The 17,655-nt window shown below is 40.5% G+C and overlaps 1 protein-coding gene across 5 annotated transcripts in view; it reads right to left on the bottom strand.

Moving 5' to 3' along the window:
• Positions 1-17,655, bottom strand: part of nrxn3a (neurexin 3a) — a 291,045-nt gene that overhangs the window by 171,574 nt on the left and 101,816 nt on the right. For all 5 annotated transcript variants that reach the window (XM_060880486.1, XM_060880483.1, XM_060880484.1 and 2 more), the window contains one exon: positions 14,627-14,746. In XM_060880486.1, the coding sequence (XP_060736469.1) occupies positions 14,627-14,746 (120 nt within the window). The remainder of the gene's footprint in view (positions 1-14,626; positions 14,747-17,655) is intronic.

The following is a 17,655-nucleotide window of genomic DNA, read 5'->3' as shown; positions in this document are numbered from 1 at the left end:
CCCTTCGGTAGGATCTGAAACGTAAGTGAAGCCGAGCTGACAGCCGGGACGTGAAACCTTACACTACACGACCGTATATTTAGCACATCAGCACACATTCGCTGAAAGCTAAATATTCTAAATGCACCATGGATCGGAAGAGAAAAAAGAGGTCTCTCGGAGGACCGTCTTCTATTTTTCACGAAGAGCTTCAACAATGTATGATGTTTTGTTAGATCCCACACACACACACACACACACACACACACACAAAAGATGATTCCTGCCGACTAAATGATACGCATGAACATCACGAACAGAGATGAGCTAGCAAAAAGATAAAGGGGGAAATTGTACACAGAGTAAAAGAGTAAGATAAAAAGAAAACACTATGAATAAAAATAACCCAAGTTAAGAGCTCTGCGAATGTGAGGGCTGTACGAGAGGCGTGGCTGGAAAGAAACCAAGTGTGAGACCAAGATGCTACATGTAGTGCAAACCTAGTGCAGTTATCACTGTTCCTGCAGTGAAGCATAGATAGAACAAGGCATAGAAGCCTTTATTATCACCACATACACATTACACATGACGAGGTTGGGGTCAGAGTGCAGGGGCAGCTATGATACAGTGCCCCTGGAGCAGGGAGGGTTAAGGGCCTTGCTCAAGGGCCCAGCAGTAGCAGCTTGGCTGTGTGGGGCCTTGAACCCCAATCCTCCGATCAACAACCCAGAGCCTTAACCAGTTGAGCCACCACTGCCCCAAGCATGGAGGTGGCAGAATTGTGCTCTGGTGAATTAAAGCTTCTCAGAATGATAATAACAGTCATACAGATCTGAATCTCAGTGTAGTCAACGAACAGCATTCAGCCAATCTGAAGTCTGGGTGAAAACCATCTATCCGTTCAAACCTAGCCGGAAGGAACCGACGCCAACACACTTAAATCTCTAACTACATCCTCAGGTGGTTCTACCAAGTACTAGTCTGAAGGGTGTGAATACTTTTGTACTCTAAGTGCCTATTGGTTTGCTTTAAAACTACTGGCTGAAATTTGCTCTCCGCTCGCAATCCAGATGAATTTAATGACCTTTGAGAGCTGAACACTTCAGAAAGCACTCCAAGCTTAATATGCCTTCAAACCGTACAACCGTTTGGAAAAGATTTAAGAAGAAATGGATTTATTTCCATCTTTTTTGGGTTATTTTCACTCTGTTTCTCCATCAACGTTTATTTTTTTCCACCAAATATTCAAAGCTACGCCCCATTTAATTATCCAATGAACCTTCGATAACCTTTAAAAAAGCCTTTTTTATTGGGACGGGAGGGGGGGTTTAAGTGCTCTGTATTTCACCTTCTGTGATATCGACTCTGCATCGCGATGCTGCTCGGTTCTCCGGTTCCTGTGTAAGGTAAAGGGATTTTTCTGTAATTAGTCACACCAGCTGGCCCTTTACTGGCGGCGCTCGGTGGAGCTCGGCTAATTATTGTGGACTCATTATCCAGTTTCAGCTCCAAAGTGAGCAGCCATTAAGAGGCTCGCTGTAAATCAGACCAGCAGCCTGGCCGTCGTAGCCGACGCAACCTGAGCCTCCGATACAAGCGGCGTGGAGGAAGACAACACCCTGGAGAGCTTCTCAAAAAAGGAGATGATACGATCACAAATGAGAAGGGACGCCGGTGTTGGCCGAGACCTCAGTAAAAAGTGTTAATGAATGCACAAGGACGTTCATTCATTACGGCGAAACGGAAAATGGAGCTATTTGGCATGGACTAAGTCACGTAATTTAGAAGCCGCAGAACCTCTGAGGGCACTTTCACAGCTATTAATCAGTTCGTCAAGAATGAATCAGAGTCAAATCGATGATTTCAGATATTTGGATTTGGTTTCATAATGTACATAATGAAACAAACCAAAAAACAAACAAACAAACAAACAAACAAACTAACTAACGAAAATCGCCGATGCGGTCCAGCCGGAAAGTAAACAATGTTTCTACAGAAATGTACAGAATTTATGGCTTCATTCTAAATAAAAGACATCAAACGCAATTTTACCCAAAACATCTTTTTTGATTCATTCGATTCATTCGAATCGACATCTGATGGGTTTCCCGGCACCGCCGCACTCGCTCCGATGAACCGTTTAGCATCAGGACAACTAAAAACATAAAGAAACGTTTGTAGAGTGTAAAAGTTTTCCAGATTCCAATTACCGTCTATTTCAAATAAAACACATTTTTTTGAGTCAGGACTGAGGATTAACATGTTTTTTTTTTTTTTTTTAAAACCTGCTGACAAAATGAATTTGTGGTGGATTTAATTAGAAAAAAAAAAAAACTCGTGTCATTTTTATTTTTCAGCTGATAAAATTAATTGAATAATGAAGCTGAATTAATTGAGTGAGGGGAAAAAAACAGGATTAAAAATAACACTGATAACATTTTTTAGCTCACTTCAAGAAGAAAAGTTTCAGGGTGCAATTTTTTTTTTTTTTTTTTTTTTTTTTTTTTACTGGTGTATTAAATTTCATTAAAAATAAAAGTAAAAAAAAAATCAAATACATGTGATTTAAAAATATGGAATGTTTTAATTGGGGGAAAAAAAATTTTTTTTAAACTAATACACTGAATTTTGGAACTGATTTGATATGATTATACCTTTGTATAAAAAATAAATAAATAAATAATAAAAAAAAAAGTATTACCTTACTGAAACTAAAGCAGGAAATGTCATGTAAAGTGAAGCCAGGTTACAGAAGCCTCCATTTATAACCCGGAAGCCACTGACGCTACAGGAAAGTGCGGCGACAGGATGATAATATAGAGCGTGGCGAGGGACGCGGCGGTCAGGAGTGAGATGTCAGGAAGAGCATTAGTGAGGTTAATTAGCTTCAGGCAGACTCAGGACAGTCGAAGAGCTCGATACGGGTCAGTATTAAGGCACTCCATCACGATGACTGTGTGGCTTTGTCGATAGTGCTGAGAGGGCCTTTCAGATCCAATCATATCCTCGCTAGGAAATACTAGATTCATAAAAATCTAATCGTATTTACGCCGACATCCGAAAGCAAGCTTTTCAGAGAGTTATGATAAGTATGTTTTTAAATTTGCCTCGTGTTCAGTATCAAGCAGCTGTTTAGACGGACAAGATCACACACCTGCTGCTGCTGAACATTACGCCGCGACGAAAATAGGGGTAATTTTCTCTCTTTTAGTCAACTGTGTGACAGACTAATCCGACTCCGTCTACGTTATTCCTAGTCGTTGGTGTTGAGGGAATTGTTAGAGATGAGAGAAACCGGAAAGCTTGTTATGTTCCTCGTCACGTGGGAGACGCGCAATAATAATATCCCTAAAGCCAATATATCTTAATTACATCAGCTTCTCCTTTTAACGCCGACGAGACAGTCTTTTTGTCCCTCTTCCGTCTCCGAAGCGTCTTCTGTCACGCGTCTGATTGATTGCAACGTTTCTCAGTAATTAAAGCCTTCCAGAAATCCTGCCTGTCTTTCCAGGAACAATTTCCCCATCAGCACGGTGTACAGGTAAAGAGAAAATGAAAGAAAGAGAGAATGAAAGAAAGAGAAAAAGAAAAACTACCCAACAAACCATAGGACAAGTGATTCTGTGATATTACGAGGCTGTTAAGATCCAATAAGATGCGGAGATACGTTTAAATTTACGATCGATAGGATTCGATCTTCTCGCTCGTCCTACCGACAAAAGGTGCTCTAATAATCTAATAATCTAATATAAGCTGCAGAGCCCAGAGTTAGCTCCGGAATCGATACGCACTGCTATTGAGTGAAAAGAGAAAGAAAAGAAACAGGTAAGAAATAAAAAAAGGAATGAAGAGAAAATGTTGTGTGTGGACAGGATGTGCAGTGATGCCAGTTTATTGACTTTGTGGCAGGTTTGGTGACATTTTAGAAGTCTTTATTTTAAACAAATGCGTGTTTAGTGACATATCTAGTGTCTGTGTGATCAATGACTGATCACTGATCACTGTAGTGTGTCTCACAAGTCAATCCACTCATCACCGCTGATCCTAACATCATTCACTGTTCACCACTGTTTGTCACAAGGGCGTATCATTAATCACCAGTGTTTACGATATCCAATCACTCATCACCGTTATTCCTAGTGGTTCTTAGTGGTTAGCACGTTCGCCTCACACCTCCAGGGTCGGGGTTCGATTCCCACCTCCACCTTGTGTGTGTGGAGTTTGCATGTTCTCCCTGTGCCTCGGGGGTTTACTCCGGGTACTCCGGTTTCCTCCCCCGGTCCAAAGACATGCATGGTAGGTTGATTGGCATCTCTGGAAAATTGTCCGTAGTGTGTGATTGCGTGAGTGAATGAGTGTGTGTGTGTGCCCTGTGATGGGTTGGCACTCCGTCCAGGGTGTATCCTGCCTTGATGCCCGATGACGCCTGAGATAGGCACAGGCTCCCCGTGACCCGAGGTAGTTCGGATAAGCGGTAGAAGATGAATGAACGAATGAATGATCGGTGATTAATCAGTGATCACCACTAAGTGCCCCAAAGACAGATCTCTGATCACGATGATTTCCAACAGCCAATCACTGATCACCACTGAGTGTCACACTGCCACATCAGTGATCAGCAATGTTCTCAGTATCCAGTCGTTATCACTGCTCCCTGAAATGAATCAGTGGTCACCATCAATCACTGACTGCCAATTATTAATCCCCCCGGTGGACTCAAAGACCAATCAGTGACCACCATTTTTTGTCTCAAAGACTAATCACTTATTGGGATTATTTCCAAACAACCAATCACTGACCATCACCGAGTGTCACCGTGGTACGTCACCGATCACCATTGTTTCCAATATTTAATCAGTGAACATCACAGCTCCCAGAAACCAATAGATAGATAGATAGATAGATAGATAGATAGATAGATAGATAGATAGATAGATAGATAGATAGATAGATAGACAGACAGACAGACAGACAGACGGATAGTAAAATAGATAGATAGATAGATAGATAGATAGATAGATAGATAGATAGATAGATAGATAGATAGATAGATGTACAGATAGACAGACAGACAGACAGACGGATAGTAAAATTGATAGATAGATAGACAGATAGATAGATAGATAGATAGATAGATAGATAGATAGATAGATAGATAGATAGATAGATAGATAGATTGAGTAGCAACATATAGAAAGACAAGATCATCAGCACACATTACCCACCCCATCTATTCTATTCTCGTCTATCCAGTTAAAACTCTTCTACCGTCGCCTCGTTACACGCTTTGATATGCTAACGAGCAAGCCGACATAACGAAGACGCAAACGAGTGCCTGACGTTCCTGACTGACGTTCCGATTCCACGCTCGTTCCGTGTTCCAGTCCGGTTTTCATCCCACCTTCACCACTTCCCCTCGAGGAGCTCTTCATTGCCATCTTAAATATCATTCAATACTTTATTATCTCAAGTGAAGTTTGTTAGATGCTTTTCCCTGAGACCTGAGGGAATACGCATGGGTGGTGTAAAGACATGGCGGTCTGATGCAATCTCCTTTTCAAACCGGCAAGTTGCGTCGAACAAAACTTCATATTTATGTCAACTGAAAGGAACGAAAATCAGATTTTAAAAATTCAAACTGTTTTCAAATTAGATTTTTTTTTCATGTAGTAAAAAATGTAGCTGGCTAAATACCACAACACCTCATTGATTTCATCTGCTAACTATATACCAATATTAACTCTTTACCACACTAGATATTTATTTTATTATCTGGTTTACTTAAATATTCAAGCTAGCTAATCTTCACGCTAGGTAGTTAGACTTCGGTAGTTAGACGGCAAACTGTTATATCGTCTGACTCGTAAACTCGGCTGGATCGTATGAGAAATAAATGAGAAATCTGTGCTTGATGTTTGGTGTAACCATAGAGTTTATTAGCTAATTAGCATATTGACCTGTTAGCTAGCTAATGGGCATGCGAGATAGCTAGTTATTTTTACGATTTAAATGAAATCAACTTCAGAACTGCTCAACAACTAGGGGGTAATAATAATTTCATGGACTGCTAAGATTTATGGCTACGAAAGTCAATACGTGATTCGTTCGAACGCGCGCATCCGTAATTGTATATTTATCGTTTGACCCACAAAAGCATGGAAAATATATATATATATTCTTTTGCTGTACAGCAGTTTGGGTCGATGCTGCCCACGCTGAGGGAAATGTTTGTATGTTGAGTGAAGAGAAGAGAAAAAAAAACATGCCTTAAGACACACGAGAAGCTCACACATATATTATACGTGTGGGAATGGTGGAGGAAAATATACACACACACACACACACACAATTCTGATAAGTGTGTGTGGTATGTGTAAGCCACAAAAGTTTGTCCATACTAAAGTAGCCTGGAGATTGTTATACAGTACAGCATAAACGCACGTGTGTGTGTGTGTGTGTGTGTGTGTGTGTGTGTGTGTGTGTGTGTGTGTGAGAGTGTGTGTGTGTGTGTGTGAGTGAGTTATATAGGGATGTCTATTATATGGTTTAGTGTCATAACATCAGCACAGATAGTTTGCTTTTAGATAGGATATATTTCCAGAAAAATGTCATCTCACACACACACACACACACACACACACATACAGACACACACACACACACGTCATTGACTTGGTACAAGTGGAAAAACAAGATGATTAGAAATGATCTAAAACGGGTGGCATTTAGGGCAGCGAGCTCCGCTATTGATCGGTCATGTTTATGTGGCAGCAGAGACCCGTAATTTGTTTTTCCTGGAAACATGCGGTGATGGATGGCTGCGCTTGAGCGATCAGACCTTAAAGCAAAGAACTATGTCAAAGCAAGGTCACCTTCCTCCGACGAAAAAAAAAAAAAAAAGATTTTTAATACTCTATCTTTCTGATATGAAGACACAGGACTTTATGTCTGACGACGGCGTCAAGTGCGTCTGTCAACGGAGCAACAAACGAAAAGTGTCTCCACCGAGATGATCGGACAAAAGACTCGGATAATAGTATTGATTTTTTCCCCCCTATACACACACATACACACACACACACACACACACACTAGCTCTCGATTGTACTGTACATGGTGTGGAAACATAATATCTGCAGATGTCTGACTTTCAGTGCTTTCAGAATCCTGTTTGTATTAAAGCGGCGGTTCGTAACATTCAGCACCTTTCACTGTTTTTGCTTTTTTTTAGTGAAGAAAAACACATCCATGGGTTAAATATCACAAAATGCACCTTTAAACCTACATTCATGGTTTCATAAAGCACGATCATGTAGAGTATGTGGTCCTTTCTTCAGTTCCCTGTTCGCAACTTTAATTCCTAGCTAATAATGAAAAAAATCTGGCAAGTGAATGACGGAAGTCGCGATCGTGACACGTTGATGTGATCGGCTTCTTAACATCGCTTTAAATAAACTGATCAGAAAACACAAAAACAAAAGCGAGGCGTCCGAACGCTGGTGGATGGATGCGAGATGAAACACACACCCAAGCACAGTGCATTAAGTCATTCACTATATGGCACTGTTGACAAAAAGAGAGCCGTGCGGTCGATCGGAAGAAATGAAAGACATTAAACCTGCGCAGATCGATCTGCTCATATATTTTTAGACAGCTCTTCTCCCGGAGAGAGGCCCAGCCGTGCAGGAGCTCTCCATAAACCAGAATAAAATAATAAAACGCTTTCAATTCGGCCGGCGTGCCAGGGCCCGAGTCGAGCCGGGCCGAGCCGTACGTCACGCTATTCGTGAAAATGCGGTGCTGCAATATTTCTCCAAAGCTCCCGTAATGCCTTTCTATTGTGCCTGTGCTTGTGTAGGAGGCTGTCAGCCGAGGCCGTCGTGTGAGTCCCACTGCTCTTCATCTTGTGTCATAGGCAAAAGAGGAAGTGCAGGACACCGGAATGATGAATACCAGCTCACGAGACTCATTCGTCTTTCCTGTCTGCGCGAGTCCTTCATCAAACAACCGGCCGACTTTCCTCAGCTCCGGAGAGGCTTCGCGTTCACCACTCACTAGAACCCTCACAGCTTCGGGCCGAGAACTCGATCAGAGGAAAGCTCAAAAAAGTTGGGATCTTTTTTAATACGTACGATGGCTTTGTGTAATTCGTTGACATTCGATTGGAAACTTTCATTCATTCACTCATTCATCTTCTACCGCTTATCCGAACTACCTCGGGTCACGGGGAGCCTGTGCCTATCTCAGGCGTCATCGGGCATCAAGGCAGGATACACCCTGGACGGAGTGCCAACCCATCACAGGGCACACACACACTCTCATTCACTCACGCAATCACACACTACGGACAATTTTCCAGAGATGCCAATCAACCTACCATGCATGTCTTTGGACCGGGGGAGGAAACCGGAGTACCCGGAGGAACCCCCCGAGGCACGGGGAGAACATGTAAACTCCACACACACAAGGCGGAGGCGGGAATCGAACCCCAACCCTGGAGGTGTGAGGTGAATGTGCTAACCACTAAGCCACCGTGCCCCCCGATTGGAAACTTAAATGTTAAAAACTTTTAGAATTGTTACTTGATCCAAGCCGAGGTTTGTAATATAAGTTCAACAGCATCAGGGTGTCAACGTCAACAAACATCACTGTCACAACACTCGAGGGTTCTATCACTGTGACACTAAAAAGACCTGCTGCCAGATCTGCATCACTGCGTTATTCTAAAAAAATCATTAAAAAAAATATCATTAATTATAGAAAAATGGTGTAACGTTAAACTTTCTGTTAATCTCAAAATCTGTAAAACTGTTCTGTCGACGTCTTGGATGTTTTACTCGCGAGAAACATTCGAGTGTATGAAACAAATCTGCTGTGGTGAAAGAGAACAAGCCTCGTAAAACCCGAGCGTCACCAAACGTCCTAATAACTGACGGAGTATTTTAAAAGATAAGATACGTACAGTACGTCACATGCCTACGGTACGACGTTGAAGAATTCTCGATTCTGATTGGATAGAAGGTGAAATCATAGGAGGAGTTTATTTATATTTTTAGATGACTTGCTTCTTTGGCGTTCCACGATATCAACCGTAATTAAAAAGTACATATTGTTTATTAAAATACTGTGCTATAAGAAATAAAAGACTAATTATTCCATAACAGATATTCCACCTACTGGAAAAAAAAAATATATATATATGTATATGTCTACATTTTCAGCTAAGAAGTAATATGCACAGTATTACTGCATCACAGTGGTGTCGGCGCATTAAAAACGATCGCTAATACAGTTTCTGAACGTTTCCTTCCCAAGACGAACGTTATTTAATCCGGCGCAGGATCTGGTGTTGATCAGTGACGTGTCTCAGGCCTGGCGGCGGCGTCTCTGTCCTGTGCTTTAATTAATGGCCTGCTCGAACCAAAGCTTCTCCTGTTTCTGACGGAGGAAAGAAAAACGGCCTTGATGAACTTCCAGGGCCGTGATGAGGAGGAAGACGAGGAGGAGGAGGAGGAGGAGGAGGAGGAGAAAAAAGATGCTCCTTAATTACGCCGCTCCTGTTCGTGTCAGACATGCTGGGAGGAAAACAAATCCATCCTCTCGGGTCCCTAGTCGTACATCCATCTTTGATTTAATTTATATATTTGTTCCCCGGTGGAGAGGGAAGAGGAAATAATACCCTCGGGCCGTTATTTAGAATAGAAGCGGATATTTTTTATATTAATCCTTCTAATTAATTCTGTTAGAAAATCAATATTTCGTGCTGAAGGAAACAGGAATAACCATAATACAGATACGTATCGGTGTCTAGCAGCAGGACCGCATTCGACATGATCACAGGAGCAAAGCCAATTTTCCAGGACATCGGTTTAATGCGTGTTTATATGCGCGACCTGTGTGATCGTATCTACAGCTCAAAGTGCAGGGAAGGAAATGGAAGTCCGAGCGCGCAGCGTGGAGTCTCGCGCGACGACGCTCCGGCGTCAGGAAACGTCGAGTCGCAGATGACAAAGTCGTTACTGTAGGTTCTTCGTATAAACGCGAACGATAAAGCGGATCGCTTACGGCTATGAACCTCGAGGTCGACGATGGGTCAAGTTTTGTTAAAGAAAGAAAGAAAGGAAGAAAGAAAGATAAGAAGTTAAGTTGCTGATGGAGAGCAAAGCGAAGCTTGGTGAAGGCAAATCAATTCCTTTATGCAATATTAATTTAGAGCGAGTCGTTTAACAGGCAATGAAGCTGCTAAGAAGTAATTTATTAGTACAGCTCAATCAACATGATTACTTACTTAGTGCGCTGTCGTTAATAAGCAACATGTCAGAGACGCACGAGGTGAATTCCTTGTTGTTATCCCAACAACATGCGTCTAATATTCCTGAGCTGTAAGTCGTCACGGAGCACGCTGCAGGCGTGAGGTGATGGTGCAGGGTGTCTTAGTCTTAACACCTTGGCATTATGGGTAAATCATTAACGTCAGGTTGTTATTATACTCAAGTGTTTTATTTCTCTCTTCCACCACAGCCAACGATCACAATTCAAGAAGATCCGAGAGGAAAGTTAGTTACTGTTAGCAAATAAAAATGAAAATATGCAGCATTTCCGATGAAGGAGAAATCCCAAAGCTTCAACTCAGAAGTCTCCGAGCTACACGGCTACGACGCTGCAGACTCCTTTCATGTGTTTTTTTTGTTCTGAATCCTGATTGGCTGAACTCTTACTCGGATGCGATACTCAAATTTTTTGAGTTTTATCGTTATATTTCTTTACGTCTCTTCTGCGAAGGCCATATTTACCTGTTATAATGCATTTATAAAGCATGATCCATGTTAGCGCTGCTTTTAATAAGGCGTTGTGGTTTATAGCAGTGTTTATAACATAAAATTCATAAAGTGTCGATATACTGTAATGTGTTATAATCAGTGCTTATAACGCATTTATAAAGTCTTAACAGGCTGCGTTATAAGCACAGTTTATGACACGTTGTATCAACGGTGCTCAACGATGCATAACGAATTCTGCAGGGAAGAATAAATATTTCTATATGCGTACGATACAATATTGATGCTTTATATAAATAACAAACAAACAAACAAATAAATAAATAGATATGTTGAATTTCACAGATTTTTCCCGTCTGAACTTAATCGTAATTCCCTCCGATATCTTTTCCAGGCTAAATGTTAGCGTGACGTTGCAGGAAGACGCAGGTTTCTAATTCCGCCGGTGACCCGCTCCGCCACGGAAATGCCACAAAGTCAATCGTGATCGAGAGCACGACTAATTACTAAATAATTTCATTTGGGTGGCCGTGAGCTTGTTCATGAACAGGAAAGGTTTGACCTTTCTGAGGTCGTAATTTAATTAGAAATTCGTTAGCGAACCCGAAGAGCGGCTTTTAGCGACGGCGGGGCTGGCGAGGGTTCGCGTCCCACTCGGCTTTTTTTTCCATCAAAAACAGCTTTGGATATCAGCAGGACAGATTTGTATAACGCTGGTGTGTGTTGGGATGTATAAGTGTGTAATGGAGGTTGGAGTCATCTTTATGACGCTCCATTGACTTCCTGTCACTTCCTGCACTATAGAGGGATCTATAGCTGAATTAATATACACACTTAACATGTAGATATTTATAATGAAGCCCCTAATGAGCAGCTCCGACAGGACGAGTGGCTCAAAGCGCTGGTGGATTTTGTAACATGTAGAGAAAGTGTTTAGAACACGGACAGATCAGCAGCACGGGACATCAATTAATGTTCAAGGCTAAAGGGATGGTTGGGTTTATTGTGCTTCGTAGCAGGATACCACATTTCTGCTCACACACACACACACACACACACACACACGCGCACACACACACACACACGCGCGCACACACACACACACAGTGAGTATATAAAGCATTACTGCCATCTAGTGCTTATAAACATCACAATATCTGAACAACTCGGGATGACATCTGATCACATGAGCAACTTCCACATGACATCTCTCTCTCTATCTGTCTCTCTTTCTCTCTCTCTTTCTATTTCTCTCTATTTCTCTCTCTCTTTCTCTCTCTCTCTGTCTGTTTCTGTCTGTCTGTCTGTCTTTCTGTCCCTCACTCTCTCACTCTCTTGCTCTCTTTCTCTCTCTCTCCCCCTCACTCTCTTTCTATTTCTCTCTCTCTCTCCTTCTATTTCTGTCTGTCTATCTGTCTGTCTGTCTGTCTGTCTGTCTGTCTCTCTCTCTCTCTCTCTCTCTCTCTCTCTCTCTCTCTCTCTCTCTCTCTCTCTCTCTCTCTCTCTCTCTCTCTTTCTGTCTGTCTGTCTGTCTGTCTGTCTTTCTGTCCCTCACTCTCTCTCTCTCTCTCTCTTGCTCTCTCCCCCCCCCTCTCTCTCTCTCTCTCTCTCTCTCTCTCCTTCTATTTCTGTCTGTCTGTCTGTCTGTCTGTCTATCTGTTTCTCTCTCTATCTCTCTCTCTCTCTCTCTCTCTCTCTCTCTCTCTCTCTCTCTTTCTATTTCTGTCTGTCTCTCACTCTCTCTGACTGTCTGTCTGTCTGTATCTCCCCCCTCTCTCTATTTCTGTCTCTCTCTCTCTCTCTCTCTCTCTCTCTCTCTCTCTCTCTCTCTCTCTCTCTCTCTCTCTATTTCTGTCTGTCTGTCTGTCTGTCTGTCTCTCTTTCTCTCTCTCTCTCTCTCTCTCTCTCTCTCTCTCTCTCTCTCTCTCTCTCTCTCTCTCTGTGTATCTCTTCCTATATCCTTCCACTTCGCCTCTTTCTATCTCTTCCAACATGACTCCGATTCTGCGCTAGGCTTCGGGGGAAAAAGCGACATGTCAGGGCGGCTGATGATCCTTATTGTCCCGGGTGTCAGTCTTCAATCATCAGAAGGTCAACTGTGTTGTTTCGACAAACGATTACATGACAGATCACGTTTGTGACGTTGTCTCTCTCTCTCTCTTTCTCTCTCTCTCTCTCTCTCTCTCTCTCTCTCTCTCTCTCTCTCTCTCACACACACACACACACACACACAAACACACACTCATATAAAAGTGCTGAAAAAGGCTGAAATGTCAAATGATCGGATGTACAGGAGGAAAATATCGTCGTTGTTTGTCATTACGGATGATCCGCTATCATTGGATCAACATCATAAGCGTGTAGCGTCGTGTTTCGTACTCAAAGCCAGACTCGGGCTCTCGTGGCCAATTGTACTGATGAGTTTTATCTCAACGCTCCTCTACTGAGGCATGAGAGCACTCCAACGACAGGGTAATTACCCCAACCTTTCACAGCACCGGATTGTCCTGTACGCAGGCTTCACCGGTACACGATTAACGCTTTGCTCATGTTCAGGAATTTACAAAACCATCCAGGAATCAGGAAAGAGTTCAGATTGTGTGTGTTTACTGGAATATAAACTTCTACCACACACAAATCATTCATAACACACATCAATGGTTTAAAGGTTTGGAGAAAAAGTTTGTTATGAGGACGTTATAATAAAAAATATGCTTCGTAACAGTGTTATAAAAGCTACGTTACCCACAATGCCGTGAGTGGGACAAGCTTTAACTTTCACGCTAATGCTACAGTACCATTAGCCAATCTTCTCATAGATCTTTAAACTCCGTCGTCGTCCAATAGCAGCATCCGATCACCAAACCACAACACGGCAACCACCAAACGATTCAATAACATGTTCAATGTGATTCTTTTAAGATCAGATCGATCATTTAGACTCAGTTGATCTGTCAGTGCTGTTTGAGAATGCGTGCGTGATCGCCATGGTGATTTTAAAATGATTTGCATTGTACTTTACAATCCGTTACACAAACACTGGAGTTTTTATTAATGTATTTGTTTGTAATCACTGTTTATTTACTGATAGAATGAGGACATGATAAAAAAAGAGAAAAGAAAGCACTTACCTGTTAGAGCACTACTGTAAGGGGTTCTTCTGGATGTGTGTTTGTGTGTGTGTGAGGTGTGTGTATAATGGATTCTTCCAAATGTATGAGTGTGTGTGTTTGTACGTGTGTGTGAGGTGTGTGTATAAAGGGTTCTTCCAAATGTATGAGTGTGTGTGTGTTTGTGCGTGTGTGTGAGGTGTGTGTATAATGGATTCTTCCAAATGTATGAGTGTGTGTGTGTGTGTGTGTGTGTGTGTGTGTGTGTGTGTGTGTGTGTTTGTGCATGTGTGTGAGGTGTGTGTATAATGGATTCTTCCAAATGTATGAGTGTGTGTGTGTGTGTGTCTGTGTGTGTGTGTGTGTGTGTGTGTGTTAATGGATTCTTCTGGATGTGTGAGTAAGAGATTCTTCTAAATGCAGTGTGTGTGTGTGTGTGTACTGTGTAAACATGATGACCTACATAATTTGTGTTGTGTGTGAATAATTAATCCTAAAGGTAAACTATGATGTCCTGCAGTACTTGTGTATGTTGTGTGTATTTTGTGTGTGCGTGTGTATGTGTGTGTGTGTGTGTGTGTGTGTGTGTGTGTGTGTGTGTGTGAATAATACATCCTCCAATAAAATGTGGTGTCCTTCAGTATGTGTGTATGTTGTGTGTGTCTGTGTGTGTTTGTGTGTGTGTGTGAATAATACATCCTCCAATAAAACATGTTGTCCTGCAGTGTGTGTGTGTTTAAGAAAAGAGAAGTGACTCACGGTCGTTGCAGTGCATGCCGGTGAAGGAGGTCATGGAGCAGTCACAGGTGTAGTTCTCCCACTGCTGGATGCAGACGCCCATGTTGGCACAGGAGTCCTCCTGACACGTGGTGCTAGGACCTACGGTGGCAGAGCACAGGGCTGTAACAGCAGGGCAGAGCGGCCGGCGGCGAGCCGTTAGGTGCCATGCAGGTATGCACTTCAAGTTGGCATGCAATCAAGGTTAGTAGCAAAAACTTCTCAAAGGTTACAAAATTAAAGAAATAAAAAAAAAATACAAACATATCAAACTGAGCCTTGGCATTCTCTCCGAGTAGGTTTTAGTAACAAGGTGGACAAAACACAGCGCTGCGGACATTCCCGAACGTGGCTTCAGACGGGGAGGGGGAGGGTGGGGTTGTAGGGTTGGGGTTTTAGGGGGTTCACACACAGGCAGAACTCGCCAGGAGTCACCACGTACACACAGAGTTAATAATAAATCAACAGGTCATAGCAAACGAGTGTGTGTGTGTGTGTGTGTGTGTGTGTGTGTGTGTGTGGCGATTCGGTGTCTATGGAGCAACTAGGAATGTGATTTTATTAGAAAAACAAAAAAAACTAATTCTGTCAAAACGTGACTGTGGAAACATTGTGATTAAAGGTGCAATTAGTGTTTTTGTTGTCAAAAAAAAAAAAGAAATAAATCAGTAATTCTAACACAAAACAAGCCAAGTGGATGAATCTCAGCATTTCAAAGGCTTCAATGTATTATGTATTTTTTGCTTTGTTTTGTTTTTTAAATTAGTTTGAATTTTTCTGGCCCAGAAAAAAAAATGCTTATATTACGATTATTATAATAATCCCCCAAAGTGCTCCAAACAAAAAAGGTGCGCAGATAACATTAAAGGTGCAGTATGTAAATTATTTTGTTAAAAAAATAAAAATTAAATATCCATTAAAAAAACTGAAAGGAAAAGCAGCAAGTGATTGCTTTCGTTTTCCAATTAGCTTTAATGTATTATGGTGCTTTGGGGATTTATTTGCATTCATTTGCATGTTTCTGGCCCAGAAAGATGTTTATATTATTAAAATCTGAAAAATGCTCTAAACAAAAAGAAATTCCACAAATTAACATAGAATTCTAAAAGACATTTTAATCAAAAACAGCCATGTAAACATGAAGAACTGCAAGTCAAGTGGGATTAAAGGTGCAGTTAGTGGTTTTAGTTGTCATCAATAATTCTACAATAAAATCAATTCAATAAATTCATTTCTCACTTAAATCCTTTGGGGCTATTTTCTATATTTGCTTTCAGTTTTATATCATAGTATATTTTACACTTTAACATTATAATGATTCTAATTAAAAATACTAGGAAATTCATCAATTAAACAAATGAATTCCGATTATCTTGAATTCTAAAGCATCACAGAGTTTCTGTCACACAGGTAAAAGATGCTTAAACAAGGCTGTGTCACAATTTACTTTCAATCAAGAATAAATTTGACAACAAAACTTTACATACCGCACCTTTAAGTGCTCTTTGCACGGCACTTGTGTTAAACAGGGTTAATCACACACAAACAGGTAAAAAACGAATAACAAAAGTGCACTTCTTGTGTAATGCGTAGTGCAGCTGAAGATGTTAAAACATAAAATGATTCACCCCTAATTTTATTTATTATTTTTATTTCGTTTAATTTTGTTTATCGCAATTGTGTTTTTGTTAAAAATAAAAAGGTCCCAGAAACAAAACAGAACAAAAACAAAACAAAATAAAAACATTAACATGCAATGTTGAAAAGAATAAATAAATAAATGAAAAAAAAATGAATAAACAACTAAATAAATAAATAAACAAACAAACAAACAAATAAATAAATAAATAAATAGAGTAATAAATAAATAAAATACATGGTAATTGTGAATACAAATAATTGAAATTTAATGTATTTAAATAAAAGAAATGATGAGTATTTAAACAATTTAAAAACCAAAAATAAGAATTAATTTTAAATTATATCATGATGTAAAAATAGCAGCTCTATTTTATTCCAAACAGTTCAGGTTGTTGCTCTGGTTAGATTTCTTTTCTTTCTTTTTCTTATCCCAAACTTTTTTATTTATTTATTTATTTATTTATTTATTTATTTATTTATTTTTACCTCTCAAGCAAATTTCACACTTTAAGATAGAATGCATCAAACTAAAAGAAAGTAGTTTAAGAATATACATGTTTTTTAATGAGAGCGGAATTATTTGAATTTCAGGCGAAACATGATTTGCTGTGTTGCTTTTATTATTATTATTATTATTATTATTATTATTATTATTATTATTTTATTTATTTTTTTATTTTTTTTTTTTTTTAGGCTGAGCAGAAACCCACTGATGTGAACATCATTAGCATAAGCGGAGACCAGGACGAGATCCAGCAGGCAAACACCCAGCGGCGTAATTACACACAAACGTCTGATGTTTTATTTATTCAACCTCACAGCTGCTGTCAATTTTTTTATTTTTTTTTTTTTTTTTTGTATCTCTCTTTCTCTTTCTTCTTCTTTCCTTATTTATTTATTTATTTATTTAAGAAAGAAGTGAACCATTTTATACCAGGACATTGTTACAGTGAAGTGAGACAGCTTTGTGTCTCGGGTGTTAAAAGTATAAAACAAAAAGGCAATAAATAAATACAATAAAAATAATAAATTGACACGATACATCACACAGAGCAGCTTTTGAGCCAAAGCTCAGAATGGAGAGGGAACCGTCTACCTTGCAGGTCTGCTTTGGCGAAACCAACTTTGTTAGCGAAAGAAAAAACAGAAACAAAAAGCGAGAAAAAACAGTCAAACAGGTTAGTAGGTGGTCAATGACTTTCGTTAATAAAGCGAGCGCTTTACTAACAGGCATGCTCTACCATTCTTAGGAAGGGGTCTGAGTTAAAGATCTACACTAACGATGGGTTAGAGATGATGAGTTGGTACTAAATGGCTGAAAGGAGACCGTACGGCGTCATAGTGACAGGACGAGACGCCACACGGTGTCT

This window comes from Tachysurus vachellii, chromosome 10 (assembly GCF_030014155.1).
Source record: "Tachysurus vachellii isolate PV-2020 chromosome 10, HZAU_Pvac_v1, whole genome shotgun sequence".
In the NCBI taxonomy this organism is placed as follows: domain Eukaryota; kingdom Metazoa; phylum Chordata; class Actinopteri; order Siluriformes; family Bagridae; genus Tachysurus; species Tachysurus vachellii.
This window is presented reverse-complemented; position numbering and strand designations above follow the sequence as displayed.